Raw genomic sequence first — 18,171 nt, forward strand, 5'->3', positions numbered from 1 at the left:
TCTGCTGTCACTGTGCCACGGTCAAACACGTCCCGGTACAACACAGCAAGCAACAATAGTTCCCCCCCTTTTATACAAACAAAAACCCATTCGCATTAAAAACAAACCTTACAAATAACGACATGTAAACAAACATACTAAACAATGACATAAATAACCTTATGGCAGTTAAACAACCACTGCTGCTGAGTGAGAAGCTGCGGGTGGTGGGGGTAGACATTACATTACAGTCATTTAGCAGACGCTTTCATCCAAAGCGACTTACAATAAATGTATTCAACATCGGTCTTCAAGAGAACTAGTCACCAAAAGTCATAAGTGCATCTCCTTTTTTAAACAAGCATCTAAGAGCATAAACCAGAGCAAACGTACAGAAACAAAGTAATACAATAAGTGCAACAAACTAGTATGAATACAATAAGTGCAACAAACTAATACGAATACAATAAGTGTTGAGTGGAAGGCTCAGGGTAGTACTTCTTGAAGAGGTGAGTCTTCAGCCTGATGAAAGATGGGCAGCGCCTCTGCTGTCCTGACGTCAGTGGGGAGTTCATTCCACCATTGTGGGGCCAGGACAGAAAACAGCCGTGACCGGGTCGATCGGCCGCAGGGACCTCTGAGCGACGGGGCAACCAATCGCCCCGAGGCAGCAGAGCGAAGTGGTCGGGCAGGGGTGTAGGGCTTGACCATTGCCTGGAGATAGGAAGGAGCTGTTCCTTTCACTGCCCTGTAGGCTAGCACCAGAGTCTGAAACTGGGAGCCAGTGTAGAGAACGGAGAAGGGAAGTTGTGTGGGAGAACTTGGGGCGATTAAACCCCAGGCGAGCTGCAGCTTTCTGGACAAGCTCCTGAGGTCTGATTGCCGAAACCGGGGCTCCGGCAAGTAGAGAGTTGCAGTAGTCCAGGCGGGAGATGACAAGAGCCTGGATGAGCACCTGCACCATCTCATCAGTGAGGAAGGGGCGTCCACCGTCTCCTGGATCACTGACTACCTCACAGGCAGACCACAGTTTGTCCGACTGGGCAGTGTGCTGTCTGATACGGTGGTCAGTGGTACTGGAGCCCCACAGGGAACTGTTATGTTTCCCTTCCTGTTGACCTTGTACACCACTGACTTCCAGGATAACTCGGGGTCATGCCATCTGCAGAAGTTCTCTGATGACTCTGCAGTGGTCGGGTGTATAAGGGACGGACGGGAGGAGGAGTAGCCTACAGGCCAGTAGTGGATGACTTTGTGGAGTGGGCCGGTAGAAATCACCTGCTTCTCAACGTGGCCAAGACCAGAGAGATGGTGGTCGACTTCAGGAAAAAGACGACGGCTCCACAACCACTGAGAGTTCTGGGAGAGGATGTGGACATGGTGGAGGTGTACAAGTTCCTGGGTGTCTCCATCAACAACAGACTGAACTGGAAGACCAACATCAACGCTATGTACAAGAATGGGATGAGTCGACTCTTTTTCTTGGGGCCACTTCGATTCTTCAATGTGTTAATATTGGTAATATTACTGTGTTACTAAATAAGAAAAGATACGTTCATTCATCATACCTAAGACACGTGACATCGTCACCCGTCAATACGGTTACATCATGACCTTCACATGGTCACGAAGTAAAACGTCACCTGCCCTGTACTGTTCATGATCACAAAAATGCAAAATGATCAGTAATTTATTTAGTTTCTACATCAAACACCTTTAATACTTTATGTTGGTCATATATTTAAGAACATGTTTACCTTTATTTAATACACAGTTCTAAAATATTTTCTTAACAGTTAAAAGTCATACAGGCAGTAAATATGCAACCCAAGTCGGGGTCCTTCAGCGGTGCATGGTGTAACATGTGTTGGATAATTTCTTCTAGAAGAAGCTTCGCAGTTCCTTTCCCGTTGTAGTTCTGCCGGACCTGAGCTTTGCTGTTCGCACCACCTTGGATACGCCGCCTGGAAGCCAAAAGACATCCGGAGATACATCTTTAAGCTGTTCAACGTTCAACGTTTCAGGGAGTCCGTTTCGACACCAGACGCGGTCGTTATATTAGATTTAGTTGTTCTGTTAGCCGAGCTGTCAACATGTTGAGTGTAGCCAGATGCGTTTCAAGGACTCTCCCGACAAGCAACTGTACAAGAAATGTGTCCTCTTTGGTTAAAAAGGTGAGTTATAAACCTACTCCTATGAGTTATTGTACGTACGCTAGCATTGACCATAGTTCTAACATTTGACAAGCACTTGGCTAGCTTAGCATGCTAACAGTGTTAGCTTGAGGCCAGCTTACTTAACGGTGATCGTGACTAACGTTACTAAGATATAATTTGTAGTTAGCTTCATAGACGCGGCCTGTGTAGTTCAACTGGTGTTATATACATACTATTAAGGGGTGTTAAACAACGTTACCACCGTCCATCCATCGCTACACGCAATGCGTGAGTTCACTGTTGCAGTGCTGCCTGATACCGGCTGTTTCACTGGATGTCCTACCTGTCACCTCTCCATCTGGTTACACCATGCAATACATGGTTCTGAATGATAACTGTGTTAGTAGCTCATTCTCCAGATTTAAGTAAGCATGTGTGTAGAATGAAAGCGTCTCACTGTTTCCAAGAGGGGACCAGTGACCTTCAATGACCAACATGAGTCCTGTTAAGCGAGCAAGCGTTATATGAAGCCCAATTATAACAACACTACTGTTTTTAATTAAAAAAGGGGGCTCGAAAGTTGAAATATTATAAATCTTTGATCTGTAATAAAACCATTTATTTTATTGGTTAGCTAAAGGTTCCACTGGATTTCTGTTCAGGATGACCCCGACTGTCTTATGTCAAATTTCATGTGATTTCATGAAAATCCACAATTTTATAAAATGATCAGAATCATAACCGTTTATTTTGCACATAGAAGATATTTGACATGGTGGATGGTGCATAACATTAAACAACCAACACATATAGTTCAAATATGAGGAAATAATGAATACCACTGTGTAATTTGAGCTGACTTTCCCTTTTTAATTTTCTCACGGTTCAGTAACGTCACATGAAATTGGGCTTTGACATAGTAGGGACCTTCCTTCACTGGAATCCATTGGAATCTCTTATAACCTCTTAAGGTATTAACGGTTGAAACTGTAACGTAACTTTTTTTCTGTACACACAGACATGTTGGACGGGCGGCTTCCAACCAGACGCTCTCAGAGCTCTGTCCAGGAGGAGCTATGCGTGAGTACCAGCACAAGACCTGATCTCTTTGAGGGATGAATCATCAATTCTAGTTTCTCACATAGGTACTCAGTTGTTGGAGTGCCTGAGAGTAGGATCCAAGTACAATTTTAAATTTAAAGTATACAAATATCCTATGAAGTATGAAACATTATAATAATAATAACTTTATTTATATAGCACCTTTTAAAAACACCAACTGCTTTGGCAGTGAAAGCAGCAAAAACAATAAATAATCATGTTAAAAATAAACAAAAAAATGAATGTTAAGACATTCTAGTAATATCATATAATACTATTCTATAATGCTGATAATAATACAATATTTGTAATTAAAATAATATTTATAATTAAAGCTGCGAGCAGCGATGAACGGGCCCTCGCATCTTCCAGCACGTCGGGGTGCCGGCGGGACTCCGGCCTGCGCGGCCGAGAACTTCCGCAACCGTCGGGACAGCGAAGCCGCTAGTCTGACGGTTTTTATCCTGCGTTGACCGCCTGATGCTGGAAATTATGCTTTGCAAATAGTTCACCACTTCTTGTCTACAGAAGACGCGCGAACATGCATTGTGTTGCTCTATATCAAGTGTAAACCACATTGTGTACAAGTCAGGTAATTCGGATGGTGTTTGTCAGAAAACGCAGATTATCTTTCACCAGCAGGTGGCACTGTGAGCATTAGTGAAAATGAGCTTGTAGACATCCTCAGGCCATGAGTGTTATCAAGCATGAGATGTTTGGGACTGTTTGGAAGAAGTCGAGTTGAGTTACATCAGCTTTTTTCATGGGGAATCACGTAAAGTAGCCGCCCGCTACGGCTAAGCCCTTCCGTCAAACGTAAAGCTTTTGATAACTTTTAATCACAACGGTCTTGAGATTGTACTGACCAAATTTGAAGTGGATCTGACAAAGTCCCTAGGAGGAGTTTGTTAAAGTATAGCAACTAGAAATGGAACAAAATCTATCAAAAAACTGTCCGACTTCCGGTACAGTTTAGAGCAGGGGTGTCAAACATACGGCCCGCGGGCCGGATCCGGCCCGCCACGTCATTTTATGTGGCCCGCGAATCTACCAGCAAAAAAAAAAAAAAAAAATGGAAATCGCGCACGGCGGAGCTCCTCCCCGATCTGCGCGCACACACCTCCACCAGCGTATGTGGCAGCAGCAGCCCCCCCCCCCCCGCCGACGACGAAGGAGCAGCAGCACCTGTGTGTGTGTGTGTGTGTGTGTGTGTGTGTGTGTGTGTGTGTGTGTGTGTGTGTGTGTGTGTGTGTGTGTGTGTGTGTTGTCTGTGTGGAGTTGGACGAGCTCAGCCTGACAGAGAGAGCACAGCAAATGCTTGCTGCTGCATCAGACATCAAAACATAAAAAAGTGCTATTAAAAACACCAGTTACGTCGGGCTTATCATCACTCGGGTACATTAGTACCGGGGCATGTTTACTACCGGGTTTCTGAATGCAGGCAACATAAAACACAGATGGCTCTTGCCACAGTCCGTGTCCTAATGGGCTGCTGTAGAAACCAGGCGGTGCAAAAAGACCCGCTCCCTGTGTAGATGTAATGAAAATACTACTATTCTTAGTGTCGGGTATACACTGATTAAAACAGTCATGAATATTATATTCCGTTGCTGCCAATTATACCCCCTAAATGTTCCACACCGTTCCTTAAACAAACCTGAATAGTTGTGTATGTCTTCACTGTTGTAGGTCAGAGGCCATCAAGGGCGCAGTCATTGGAATTGACCTTGGAACCACTAACTCGTGTGTTGCCGTCATGGAGGGGAAACAGGCCAAGGTGAGGATGAACAAACGCATCACATGTCTGTTATAGATAGCACAGTATGTCAACATGTGCGTTCAATGTGTTAACATTGAACGCATTATACTCCACCAGCAGTGCTCGTGAGATGTGTTGTGGAAACGGCTTCTCTCTAAATCAGATTGAATCCTTGGGTTCAGAATCTCTGCCCTTCACATGTAGCTTTATATCATTAGTGATATAGTGGCCACATCCAGACACGCACCATGTTCTGCCTTTAGTGTATTATTAGGATGCACATGCTTATTTGAGACTCTTTTCATTTAAATTAGTTTTGGTAACGATGTAATACAGGAAGGGTTACAGTTGATCCTGGTATATTCATGAATTTTGTTGAAACATTGCATTTTGTTAACAGTTTCCTGAGTAGTATGAGTCAGGCTTTACTGGAAGCAGAAACACCTTTGCAGATGGAATAGATTTAGAATAAATCTTATGTTCATTGTTAATACTACTGACTGGTCAAGAAAGGCTGATTGGGGTGTAATACTTTAACGTTGCCGTAAAATGAGGTCATATTTCCTCAGGCACACAATTTGCAAAAGCTGTTTCCAATAACAATTGGCATTTGTATCATGATTACTGATTTCTTGGGTCTTGAATAGATTGTTCCCATACCATTTACCTCCTGATGATTGTGAATTTCTCTGAGTCTTACCTACTATAAATATTTGTAAATGATGTCAAACTAAACACGAGCGCTATAGCTAAGCATATTTCAGCTCCTCCGGGTATACCATGAGAGCAGAGGACTATAAGCCAGTAGTCAGAGAGGCTGTCGGATGGAGCATCAGTCACTGTAGAAGACGGTCTGAAGTTTGATGACGCAGCTAAAGCTTTTCTTTTGGCCTCTCAGGTGTTGGAGAATGCAGAGGGAGCCAGAACGACTCCTTCTGTCATCGCTTTCACAGCAGACGGGGAGCGTCTGGTGGGCATGCCCGCTAAACGCCAGTCTGTCACCAACCCTCAGAACACGCTGTATGCCACCAAGAGACTGATTGGACGTCGCTATGACGATGCCGAGGTCCAGAAAGACTTGTAAGTTTCCTGTAGGTGTGGGCGGGGAAATCGATACATGTAAGAATCTCAATTGAGTCACAGCTTCCAAAAAGCCAGACAAGTGTTTTCCTACAAAATCCACTAGATATTGCATCAGGATATGAAAATGAATATTTGAGTGTTAAAGAAGAAACAGCAGCTGTTTGCATCACGTGCACTGAATGCACCGCACGACACAAGTCACACATTACTTACATTCAGAGAAAATGAAAAGTAACGTGAATAATTCAACAGCAACCATGCTGACGGCAGAGGGGTCGTTACTTTTATCGTTTATTCGGAAAAACTATATTACAAAAAAGATCATGCTTTTTTATTTCAAACAGAAAAACACAGCTATTTTCTTTTTTGTTTGAAAGCTAACGAGCGGAAATCATTTTTCTTTCTTTTTTCAAATGTCTATTTATTGCCTCATGATCCACACATGCTCAGTCTTCCATGTTGGTATGTTTGGTTCTAAACTGACAAATATAACAAGTAAATACATGATGTGTATAACAAATGAACCATCAACATTAAATCCATCTGTATCAATTAACAAAGACACGGGTACATCTCTGGTTTAAATGCACCTATACTGCCATCTACTGGTAGAAATGGTGAACACGTCTCCTCATACAGTCTATGCTCTGCGTTCACTCAAGCAACGGCACAAACCCGTGGACAAATAAATGTCACAAAGCAACAACTCTGCTCACAGAAAGATGACTTTGATGAAACTATATTACGAACTGCATTGCATTAAAAACAATGAATATGAAAAGCTGGTTCTTGCTGTGTACATGGATGAATGCATATTAAACTGCATGTAGTCCGCTATTGTTGCTAACACTCATCAGCACAGGTGTATTTATTTCTGTTCCTTTAATGTGACCCTGGTCAGAGACTTTGGTTCTCTCATATTTACGTTTTTGACGGTATAAATAGAAACAAAAGTTCAGCTCAAAGCCAGTTAGGACACAGTTATGGACATAATAAAATGCTATTTTGCTAACAATATATTTTTGAAATTGTTAAGTTTCTGAGAATTAACAGCCTACCAATGTTATTTGAGTTACAGGCAGCATTTACATTTTTTGTATAACTAAGAAATATGAATGTTTTTGTAAAGTGTTTATTTGTGCAAGCTCAGCATGAGTAACGCACGCACTGACTTTGCTTTCATGCCCTCATTTGCAACACCACCTTTATTGCGCACAGTGTACTGGAATAGATCCTGCAATTAGCTCCCCAATGTACTATGATGTACTGTAATATGAATCCAGACTAGTTTTAACTGTACTGAATGATTCACACCCTACTTTCCTACTAAAACAATGTACCCAGATAAATACCAAAACTAGAATCATCACTCTGAGTTAAATGCGTTTGTTTCACGTTAACAGAAAGAACGTCCCCTTCAAGATCACTCGTGCATCTAACGGTGATGCTTGGGTGGAGGTCAATGGGAAAATGTACTCGCCCAGCCAGGTTGGAGCCTTCGTCCTGATGAAGATGAAGGAGACTGCAGGTAGGACTGAAAGTGAATCGATATTTACATCATCCATATGTGACTGTTGGTTTTCTTCATTATCTGGTATTTGTGTTGCAGAGAACTATCTGGGAACCAAAGTGAAGAATGCTGTGGTCACTGTACCAGCTTACTTTAACGACTCTCAGAGACAGGTACACACACACACACTGCATGCCGCTCTCGCACCACAGTTTGATGGGCACATGTGTATCCATTGAGTAGAATCTGTGTGATTGACACTTCCTATGAAACTATTTACATGAGCACTACAAGAGTCAGACGAAGTGTGTGTGTGTGTGTGTGTGTGTGTGTGTGTGTGTGTGTGTGTGTGTGTGTGTGTGTGTGTGTGTGTGTGTGTGTGTGTGTGTGTGTGTGTGTGTGTGTGTGTGTGTGTGTGTGTGTGTGTGTGTGTGACACTAGATGAGCACTCTGTACTGTTATTGGGTTTCTGATGTGCCTTATTACCAAGGAAATATCAAGTATTCCTTCCAAATAAAATAGGAGTATAACTGACATTTCCATTCAAATCATGGAGCAGGATGGTCAGAGCAGCAGCTATTTTCACACGCAGCAGCGTTTTACTCTGGTTGATTACTTCGTACAGTGTGGAATAATGTAATGCAACCTTTCTACATCTACTTTTCAAACGTGATCCATGTCCCACTTCTGTCTCAACCCAACGCCACTTCACTTAGCTACATTATGTCATGTATGTTTTGAAAAGAAAAAAGTTTTGCTGAGCAGCAACAGCAGTGTGTGTTTTCTTTAGGCTACCAAAGATGCTGGTCAGATCTCTGGTCTGAACGTCCTGCGTGTCATCAACGAGCCGACAGCCGCTGCTCTGGCCTACGGCCTGGAAAAAACCCAGGATAAAATGTAAGTAGTTCACTACAACAGCCAACACAGAAAGAGACTGCACAATAAGTTTGCAGAGGGAACGCTGAACTTGCTTGCGTCGGTTTCCAGCATTGCTGTGTATGATCTGGGTGGAGGCACGTTTGATATCTCAGTCCTGGAGATCCAGAAGGGCGTTTTTGAGGTGAAGTCCACCAACGGCGACACCTTCCTGGGGGGAGAGGACTTCGACCAGCACCTCCTCCAACACATTGTGAAGGAGTTCAGGAAAGAGGTAATCATTTAGACTTCCATAAACCGTCTCACCTGTAGTTCAGTCGGTATTTTCAGGATTTCATGTGTGTTTTGTCTCGTCACTGCAGTCTGGTGTAGATCTGATGAAAGACAACATGGGGCTACAGCGAGTCCGAGAGGCGGCTGAGAAGGCCAAGTGTGAGCTGTCCTCTTCACTGCAGGTACACAGACGAGGACCACCCTCATCATCACTGACAACATTTAAATGCACTCTAATATTCCGAATATGTCAATATTCTGAGTTTGATACTCATGTTAACAGCATATTCTGTTTTAAATGTTGTTTATGTTGCATTTCCCAATTAAGACATGTGACATAATGTTTAGGAGCATTCTTTGGATATTAGTGGTGTTAGTGAGAAACTTGAATAAATCTAATAGTTTCACAGCAAAATAAATGGATATTAGGAACGATGTCCTGATAACACGATCTCTAAACGGCTTCTCATACATCAAAACTATTATCCATACAAATACAATCGTTTAATTCCTAATCATTTGAATATAAAAACACTATAAATGACTTTAACATGTTAAAAGGACAACATTTAGAGTTGTTGATGGTTTACACTGACTTTAGAGTCGTTGACCTTTGGGACAGTCTGAAGCCTTGTAGACCAGCTGCTATAATTAAACACAGGGATCTGGATCTGCCAGTATGGATCATCAATTGACTAAAAGCAGCACTGACTACAGGACATTCAACCCATTGAAAGCCAGGATGAATATTATTATATATTATTAATAGTATTTATGGATGGTTCATTCCTTTAGAAGTCCAGTGTATTATTGCTCATTGCTGCGGCATTATTTGGGAGGTACATGACCGTTAGTGGTGCAACAGATCATAAAGCTCACGGATCGGATCAAAGATTGAATCAGCACAAAAGACAAAATGGAGCAAATATACCTTTTCGATCCCTGGTCAGGTTTTTTTGCAGCTGATATTAATTGCCGATCATTGATGATCCATACTGGCTGATCCAGATCCCTTTGTTGTTTAATGATAGCAGCTGGTCTACATCCATCCCAAAAACTACTCCAACCGCTCTGAAGTCATCAAAACTTCTAAATGATATTCTAATGATTTATTATAAGATGCCTAGAGGTAGTGTTAACAGGTTATAATGTATCTCTAATATCTATTGATGTTGCTGTCAAAACATCTCCCACATTACATGATGTACTTTAGCCCAATTCTCCTTTTCACTGAACAGAACCTTCATTTGTTAGCTGTTAGCATATGTAAGCTCAAGAAGACACCAATAGGAACAAAATTAAACTACTTTATATTCATGTAATGTACAAGACACCCTCGCTATTCATTTTATAGACTGTTATAGAATACGGGACAGCTATTTTGAATGCTTTTCAACGTACCGTATTGTAAAAGTACCATTCCTGGTGCATAGTATAAATAGCTTATCTTAGGCCCGCTCAAGGGAGCATTACTTCTTGACGAAGGCGGCTTCAACCACAACTACTGTCCCTGTGAGCGTTTGTGTTTTCACTTGTTTGAGTAGACGACACAAGGTAGCCGGAGCAACACGACATCATTAACACCAAGTACATTTTCGCTGCTGTGTCTTGAAGGCTTGTTTTTTTTGCAGTTTGTCAGAAGCTTCAAAAGTTTTTCAATGAGAGAAGTGTTTTTCCCATCATGATTTCAACGTGCACGCAGCAGCCTCGGGTAGCCAGCCGGAAGCAGACCGGTTAACACAAAGCCCAGAAGTAGCATGTTGATTCTCTCTTTCAGACCGACATCAACCTTCCCTACCTGACGATGGATGCCTCTGGTCCCAAACATCTCAACATGAAGCTGACCCGCTCTCAATTTGAAAGCATTGTGGCTGACTTGATCCGACGCACTGTGGCTCCCTGTCAGAAGGCCATGCAGGACGCCGAGGTGTCCAAGGGAGACATCGGGGAGGTGCTGCTGGTTGGAGGCATGAGCCGTATGCCCAAGGTACTTATCACAGTATGACCTCTGATAACGAGAAGGACATTAAATAACATGCAGCTACAAAAATGTCAAGGATGATACCAATCCCAGTAGGACTGCCGCCATAAGTTTTCCTACGGTCGGCGTTGATGTGAAAAATGGCACGAATTAGAACGATCATCATTGCTGTTCTAGTGTAACGTGAGGCGTTTGTCTCTGCAGGTTCAACAAACCGTTCAGGATCTGTTCGGCCGCGCTCCTAGCAAGTCCGTCAACCCCGATGAGGCCGTCGCCATAGGAGCAGCCATCCAGGGTGGTGTTTTGGCCGGTGATGTCACTGATGTGCTGCTGTTGGATGTGACGCCGTTGTCTCTGGGTATTGAGACCCTTGGCGGAGTCTTCACCAAACTCATCAACAGGAACACCACAATTCCCACCAAGAAGAGCCAGGTACTGGAACCAGCTGTGCAGGCCGTCAGCATTGATTTTGCCCAGAATGAACCATTTGCCCCTTTCTATTGCCTCTGATCTGTGTTGTCAGTGCGGTAACTCTATCTGCTCTCCTCCAGGTGTTCTCCACAGCAGCTGATGGACAGACTCAGGTAGAGATCAAGGTGTGTCAGGGAGAAAGAGAGATGGCAGCAGACAACAAGGTGCTGGGACAGTTCACTCTGGTGGGAATCCCCCCCGCTCCCCGCGGTGTTCCACAGGTTGAGGTCACTTTCGACATCGACGCCAACGGCATCGTCCACGTCTCGGCCAAGGACAAGGGAACAGGCCGAGAACAGCAGAGTCAGTGTCATTCATTGAACTGAAGATACATTAACAGCATTGTGTTGATATTATTTCTGAACAGTCTTCAGTAAGAATAAATAAATTCTCAATGCTAATGTAGCAATAACCACTGAGGACTAATCAGTTATGTCTTTGGAATAGTCAATAACATTGGCAACAAAATGTTGCTTCAGTAAACCTACACTGAATATTTGGCTTTCTGGTGTATTAATGAAACGGCATTCTGGGAGCGTGGCTCCTTGTGTCTTTGTTTTAAATAGCAGATATAAATGTCAAACTGCTGCGTGTTGAGGGTCTAAACATGTTGTCTCTGCACTCTGCTCAGTTGTGATCCAGTCATCAGGAGGTCTCAGTAAAGATGACATCGAGAACATGGTCAAAAATGCTGAGAAGTACGCAGAGGAGGACAGGAGGAGAAAGGTAAAGACTGGGAAACAGTGAAGTGGATTAACAAGATAATGAGTCTATGCATTTTAAGTAGAGAAAATCTTTCGTGAGTTCACAGCATTTCTACACTGAGGTCCAGATTGTGGTCGCATTGATCCCCGTCCCACATGTTTCACGTTAACGAGTAACACTGCTTTGTTGGTGATGTCTGTAGATTCGTCCATTTGTAATGCAGAATGACCACTTGCCTTATTTCGAGCTGTGGTCTGTTTGATGTCATCCGACACGTCTTCAATGCGCCTACTTATAGTGTCATTTGACAGAGCTATAGTTTTCAGTTTATCCGCGGCGGATATTAGCATTACAAGGCATTAACACCAAATGCTGTTAAGGAGTGTGAATAGACGGCACTCCGCTGCATCAAACATTCCCTTTGGTTTTTTCTTCAGGCAAAGACCCACCGGTTGAGAATCACTGATCTAGACCGTTGAGCAGTCGCAACTGCATTGTCACATCTACTGATTAATATCTGACATATCTTGAACACTCTCAGGTCTCACACACGTGCACATATTCTCAGTTGGTCACACCAGGCTACCAGTGGATCCCTGCTACATATTAATTGTCATTCACTGATCTATTTAACGCTGTGTGACTACAAACCAATGCTGTTGTCTCCTCATAAGCCTCATTTTATTGTGCACAGGACCGAGTGGAGGCCGTTAACATGGCTGAGGGCATCGTCCATGACACAGAATCCAAGATGGAGGAGTTCAAGGACCAGCTTCCAGCTGATGAGGTTAAACTTAAATCTTTATTTTTTTTGTGCATGGGAGGGGGGAGGGGGCAGTATAAGTGTGGGAGGCTTCAGATCAAAGCGCATGTATCGCATCAGATACCGCCCAGCTCGAGATGCACAACTATTATGTCATATTTTTCAATATTTTCTTTGGGTATTCAGTGGAGGCTGAATTTCAGTAGCATACTTGTATGTGCAGTTTGTCCTAGTAATACAGTTAGAAGTACAGGAACAGCCGTTTTTAGGAGAAACTAATATATTCCGTTACCCCCGTAACATTTACCACCCAGCACTAATTCTTGGGGATCGTGGTACATGTGTGAGGCAAAAGGAGGGGAGGAGTGGAATTAAGTTTCTACTGATTTTGTGCCTTGATTTTTAATAGTTTTCTTGGTGATGATTTGTGCTTTGGAGTGTATTCTACTAGATGTGTGTGTGTGTGTGTGTTGGGTATGTCTTCATGTTGGCAGAGTGAAGGGGAGAGAGGTTGTCAGGGTTTCTCCACCAGAACGCTTTAATTGGTGTGCAGTCCCATGTGGCACACGTGTAGGTGTATCTGGTGTTTAGTGTGAAGTGTGCTCTGTAAAACTCATTTTAAACATTCTTTTCCTTGTTTAGTGTACTCTGCAAATTCTTGTAATGACAGAGTTGCTTTTTTGTGCTGGTGGATGTAGAGAAGATGTTTTTAGTTTTCATAAGTCGGCACAAGAACTGTAAGTCTGAAGGGATGGAGACGGATTGGTTAGGTTGGGCATGGAAATCATCTGGTTTATTCCTGGTAGTGATGTTGAACTGGCCTGAGGTAAGTGGGCGAAGATCTTAGTTCAATGATTCGATTGGTAGATTCATCCACCGTTGGTTGTCCTCTGCTGTTTTGAGGAGTGGGTTGAAGTTGAGAGAAACTAACTCTACTGCCGATGATATCACCAGTGTGCAGGGAGGGGCTGAGTGCTATCTCTGAGTGGGAGACTGGTGGATTTCAACCAGTTGATGGTGTAATCTGCACATTTTAGTTTGGATTCCTGTGATTTATGTTTTGATGGATGCTGTGAATAAAGAGGAGAGAGTGGGCATCCTTGCCTTGTAATCCTGTGCAGAGTGAAGCGCTGTGATTTGTTAAGTGAGAGCCGGGGTGTTATCAGGTTTTATTATAGCAGGGTTCATGATGATGGGAAGTTTGAATTGTTGCTTTATCTCAGATGTTAGTGTGACGGTGGTGTTATTATTCCAGGGAGATAGTTATCCAAGTACTGCTCATTGAATAAAGATGTATTAAATCGCCATCTGCAGGATGGTTTGGGAGAATAGTTCATATTCTAGGTGAGGGAGATGGGAGCGTAATAGTCTGTCTGCGATTTGCAAAATAATGACGTCTGATAAATGACAAATTGAAGTTCATGGAGACCAGATGTGGGAGTCAGTATTGTTGACAGTTGTGTGTTTATGTGGTGATGGTTGGTCGGGGCCCTCAGATTCCATTCAGAGGACTACGATGCCATTATGAAACGATTATCGATTCTTCTTGATGCGTCAATATTTTTCTATACCTATAGTCTATCTGCTATTTGTAAAGATTTATAATTCAAAAACAGATGGATTTACTTTCAATATCTGTAATTAAACCAATATTGGCAACAAATACAAGAGATGTGTAAACTGGACGGTTACATTTCCAAGCATTGTAACGGGAAGCAACAAGACAATAAATACAACTGTGCCTCTAGCAGCAAAACCATAATTCAGCATGTTCTGAGTCATTTGCACGTATTCACAAATGTTGGGAACGTAAAGAAGCGTGTTTGAGTTATCAGCATTTAAGAAACTAAATTATTGCCATCAATAGAATTATTAATGTCAGTAAGATTATTAACTAACGGGCACCACCCTGCGTACAGGGACCAATAACCAAACAATAAACTAAGTCTCGTAATTAGTGTTCACTCACAATGTCACCAGTCTGAGTACTGTTACACATTCAGAGTGAAGGTTTAAGTTCGAGCACAGACCACATATCAGCTGTTATCGTGTGTGTGTGTGGCTCAGACAACGTATGACATAATCTGAAACGTGGCGACGTCTGGTGAGACCACAAGATGACACGAGGCTCTACAATGCGGTAGACAATAGAGACCTCGTTAGCTACACGTGTCTGAAGCCGTTAGCACACCCCAGAGCTACATTAGCGTAAAGCTGTGTGTGTGTGTGTGTGTGTGTGTGTGTGTGTGTGTTAGTAAAAGAGAGAAAGCAAACAAAACAGATAAAGATCCTCCCCGCCGCGGTGGAGTATGGAAGATTGCTCTCTCAGCTCCAGAAATACAGCTAACGACTCTTTGATTAGCACAGCTGCGGTTCTGACCTCTGAACTGATGAGCAACAACTTCCGCCTCCGCGAGTCCTACCAGCTTCCCTCAGTGACTCCATGACTTCAGCTTTGGTTTGGTTGTAAAGTACAGCTGTGTCCGTAAAAAGGTTGAGATGAATGTTGTATCTCGGTTCCAAAGTGTGCAACATAGTGCAAAAGCTTTGGTTCTCAATGACTGAGTCGGGGCGCAAATCCTTGGCAATAAAGGTGCAATCTAGCTTGTGACTTGCTTCACACTTTCCTAGTCGGGCTGAAGATGGAGAAGCAAAATGCTTCCATGCGTTGGCTTTTAAGGCAGGGGGTGGCGATGGGATCGTATCCATGTTCGGCTGCTGAAGCTCAGGCTGGATGTGGTGTCACATTGTTCCAGGCTATCAAAACGCTGCCAATTTCCACATTAAGTCATGTTTGAGGAGAGCTTCACGATACATCTAAGAAAGTTGACAAAACTAACAAACAAACAAAAACATTGAATATAAAGGCATAATTGAACTTGGAGTGCTAAGGTGAGAGAGAGAAGCCATCGTGTGTTTATCGACTGAAATACGTGTTTTTATTCCATCTTCAAGGTTTTATTTCCTGATTGGAATAACATTTTACATCTCGGGAATTGCTCCTTAAGTCATAGTCAATTGTTGTTTAAATCACCCTCTATGGGGCATGGGTGTTTGTTAGTTTTTTACAATACATTTCACTAATTACACAGTGTCCAGGGAAATTTTGAGGTGAGTGATCATTAATTCCTTAATGAGCCGTCCTGCGTGCGCTGTGGGATACCAGGAAAGGATTGTCTCATGCTGTGAAATTACAAATCGCTATCGCTGCGTGGCGCGCTACAAATCACATTTGTACGGGGGCCTGCTCCAGAGCAAGCTAGGTGTTCGGTGGACGAAGTGAACTGATGTCGCAGGACTGAAAACGCAGAGTTAACAATATACATCTGCTCTGTACTGTCTGGAGTTTTGGAGGGATTTGTTTTCTTGGGTCAGTGCCGTTGTTTGTTCCTGGTTGAATGTCAGGCTTTCGTGTAGCTGCTGGAATTCCTTCAACAAAAGCTGTTCTTGGATCTAGTCCAGAGAGTTGGTCAATTGAAATCCTCACTGTCCTCAGTACAGCATGATTTATCCGAGATGTGAATGGAGTGGAGGGGAAGTTGTCCTTGTTTTGTCCTCTTTTTGGTGCAAAGTCGGTTTAAACATTCATCAATCTAGTCTTCCCGATCGATTGGTTATTTCAAATAAAGGGGTTTAATTTTGTTTTGTAATCTAGCGGCCATCTTTAATCTCCCACTGGTCTCATCTCTTCTATAGTAGAGGAACATCGTACGAGTGGTCGAGGCCACTCTTGGCAAGATGAGGAAAAACATCTTGTTGTATTTGCACACCTGCTCTTGTATAGCGTTTAGGGGGCGTTACCTATGTTAATAATCAATCGGCCACACACTGAAAAACAAGTTTAAGAGAATGTTGCTGCATGAGGCCTAATCATCTAGCGGTGTGAAAGAGTGACTGTGATGCAAACTGGAAATAAGGGTTTGAATCCTGCCATTATTATTAATGTTGTTGGTGGTGATCCAGCACTTTGTACTGCTTATGTCTTTAACACGTGGCCCAGCTTTATTCATTATTGTTTCCTCTCTGATTTGTCCACCCACAGTGCACCAAGCTGAAGGAGGAGATCTCCAAGGTCAGGGATCTTCTAGCCAACAAGGACTCAGAAACAGGAGAGAACATCAAACAGGCGGCCAGCAACCTGCAGCAGGCCTCACTAAAACTCTTTGAAATGGCCTACAAGAAGGTAGAACACGACTGTTAAAGAGAACTACGTGCCAAAGGAAATGACAGCATCTGTAACATTTTATTTTGTAGGAATGTAATTTATCAGGATGTTTTTGGATTAAACCATTAATCTTTTAGTCTATGAAATCATGAAAAATACCTAAAGTGATAATATCCAATTGTTTGAGTCAGACCAAGACTTGGTTAACTATCGCATACCACAAAGAAAAGCAGCGAATCCTCACATTTAAACTGGAACTAGGGACTGAGTGGCATTTTTGACCATAAACGATTCTTCTTGAAAATAGGTGGAGATTACTTTTCATGGATTTCTAGATTAATTAACAAATAGTTTTAGCTTGCCTTAAGACAATTGACATTATTGAATGTTCGTTCAATTTGTACATTAGCATACCTGCCACTGTCTATTTTTCTACCAAATGAAATAGTTGTTACTGACATAAATCTTAAGAAAGTGAATAGGGAGTTGTTTAGCTGTAAAATACAGTGTAACAGCTTCAGACCGACCATGCATGTCACTCAACACTAACAAATTAATTTCTTCCTGCAGATGGCGGCAGAGCGGGAAGGTGGCGGCAGCGGCAGCAGCGGCGGCAGCGGCGGCGGCAGCGGCAGTAGCAGCTCATCAGAGGGAGAGAAGAAAGAAGGCCAGCAGTAGACCTTTGCACTAGTCACTGGGTTTCCATGACACGGGACTGTCTGGCTCGGTGGTGGACTGGGTGGGGAGGCTGGCAGTGACGAGCTGAATCTTAGTCATTCTCACCATAATATATTATTCTACTGTGTTTTGGCAGTACAATTCTTTAGTCAAAAGATGTATCAATGTATCCTCCTCCATGTCCTATGCTATCCTGTCAGTAATTTAATTGTCTCAAAAACAATGTAATGTGTGATTATTTTTACAAAGCTGTTCATTTGCATTCTGAGGTAGTAAAGGTTCTTTTTTGTGTCTAAGACATCATGTAGGCTTCATGTTCTTTGGCTCCATCATCTGAAGCACTTAAGCTTGTTCATTGCTCTGAACAATTTCTTTGAGCTGAGTTCAAAAGCTTGTACAGAGGACAGCCCTGCTTCATCTATATGGAGCGTGATCGCACTAATTATAGCAATTTTATAGTGATGGCGAGATGAAGCTTCATGAAGCATTGAAGCTTTCCATCCAATTGGTTCGCTCATGGGCCGAAGCTTCATTTGCTCTACTGCGCTATCAAGTGGACAATAAATGTAAAACAGGCAGAGTGAATATGATGACACCATGGCTTTGGTGTGAGAAGCTTTGAATTGAATGAATGATGGTTGTGATGCTCGTATAGATTGCAAACAAACGCA

At 42.8% G+C, this 18,171-nt stretch overlaps 1 protein-coding gene across 1 annotated transcript; it reads left to right on the forward strand.

Moving 5' to 3' along the window:
- Positions 1-1,856: 1,856 nt before the first annotated feature.
- hspa9 (heat shock protein 9) lies at positions 1,857-17,798 on the forward strand. The gene is made up of 16 exons (XM_079167796.1): positions 1,857-2,153; positions 3,154-3,215; positions 4,926-5,013; positions 5,894-6,075; positions 7,482-7,606; positions 7,688-7,761; positions 8,379-8,485; positions 8,576-8,738; positions 8,827-8,919; positions 10,515-10,724; positions 10,923-11,150; positions 11,270-11,492; positions 11,821-11,915; positions 12,589-12,681; positions 16,700-16,840; positions 17,393-17,798. Exons 1-16 carry the CDS (start codon positions 2,073-2,075, stop codon positions 17,498-17,500), a joined length of 2,073 nt encoding a protein of 690 aa, XP_079023922.1. The 5' UTR covers positions 1,857-2,072; the 3' UTR covers positions 17,501-17,798.
- Positions 17,799-18,171: the final 373 nt, after the last annotated feature.

The sequence above is a fragment of the Pholis gunnellus genome, assembly GCF_910591455.1.
Source record: "Pholis gunnellus genome assembly, chromosome: 10".
Taxonomy (NCBI): domain Eukaryota; kingdom Metazoa; phylum Chordata; class Actinopteri; order Perciformes; family Pholidae; genus Pholis; species Pholis gunnellus.

Excerpts from the sequence above, each read along its gene's own strand:
- hspa9 (XM_079167796.1), top strand. The coding sequence starts at position 2,073 with ATGTTGAGTGTAGCCAGATGCGTTTCAAGGACTCTCCCGACAAGCAAC. Across the intron at positions 10,725-10,922 it reads GCATGAGCCGTATGCCCAAG|GTTCAACAAACCGTTCAGGA; the intron begins GTACTTATCACA and ends TTGTCTCTGCAG. Across the intron at positions 11,151-11,269 it reads TTCCCACCAAGAAGAGCCAG|GTGTTCTCCACAGCAGCTGA; the intron begins GTACTGGAACCA and ends GCTCTCCTCCAG.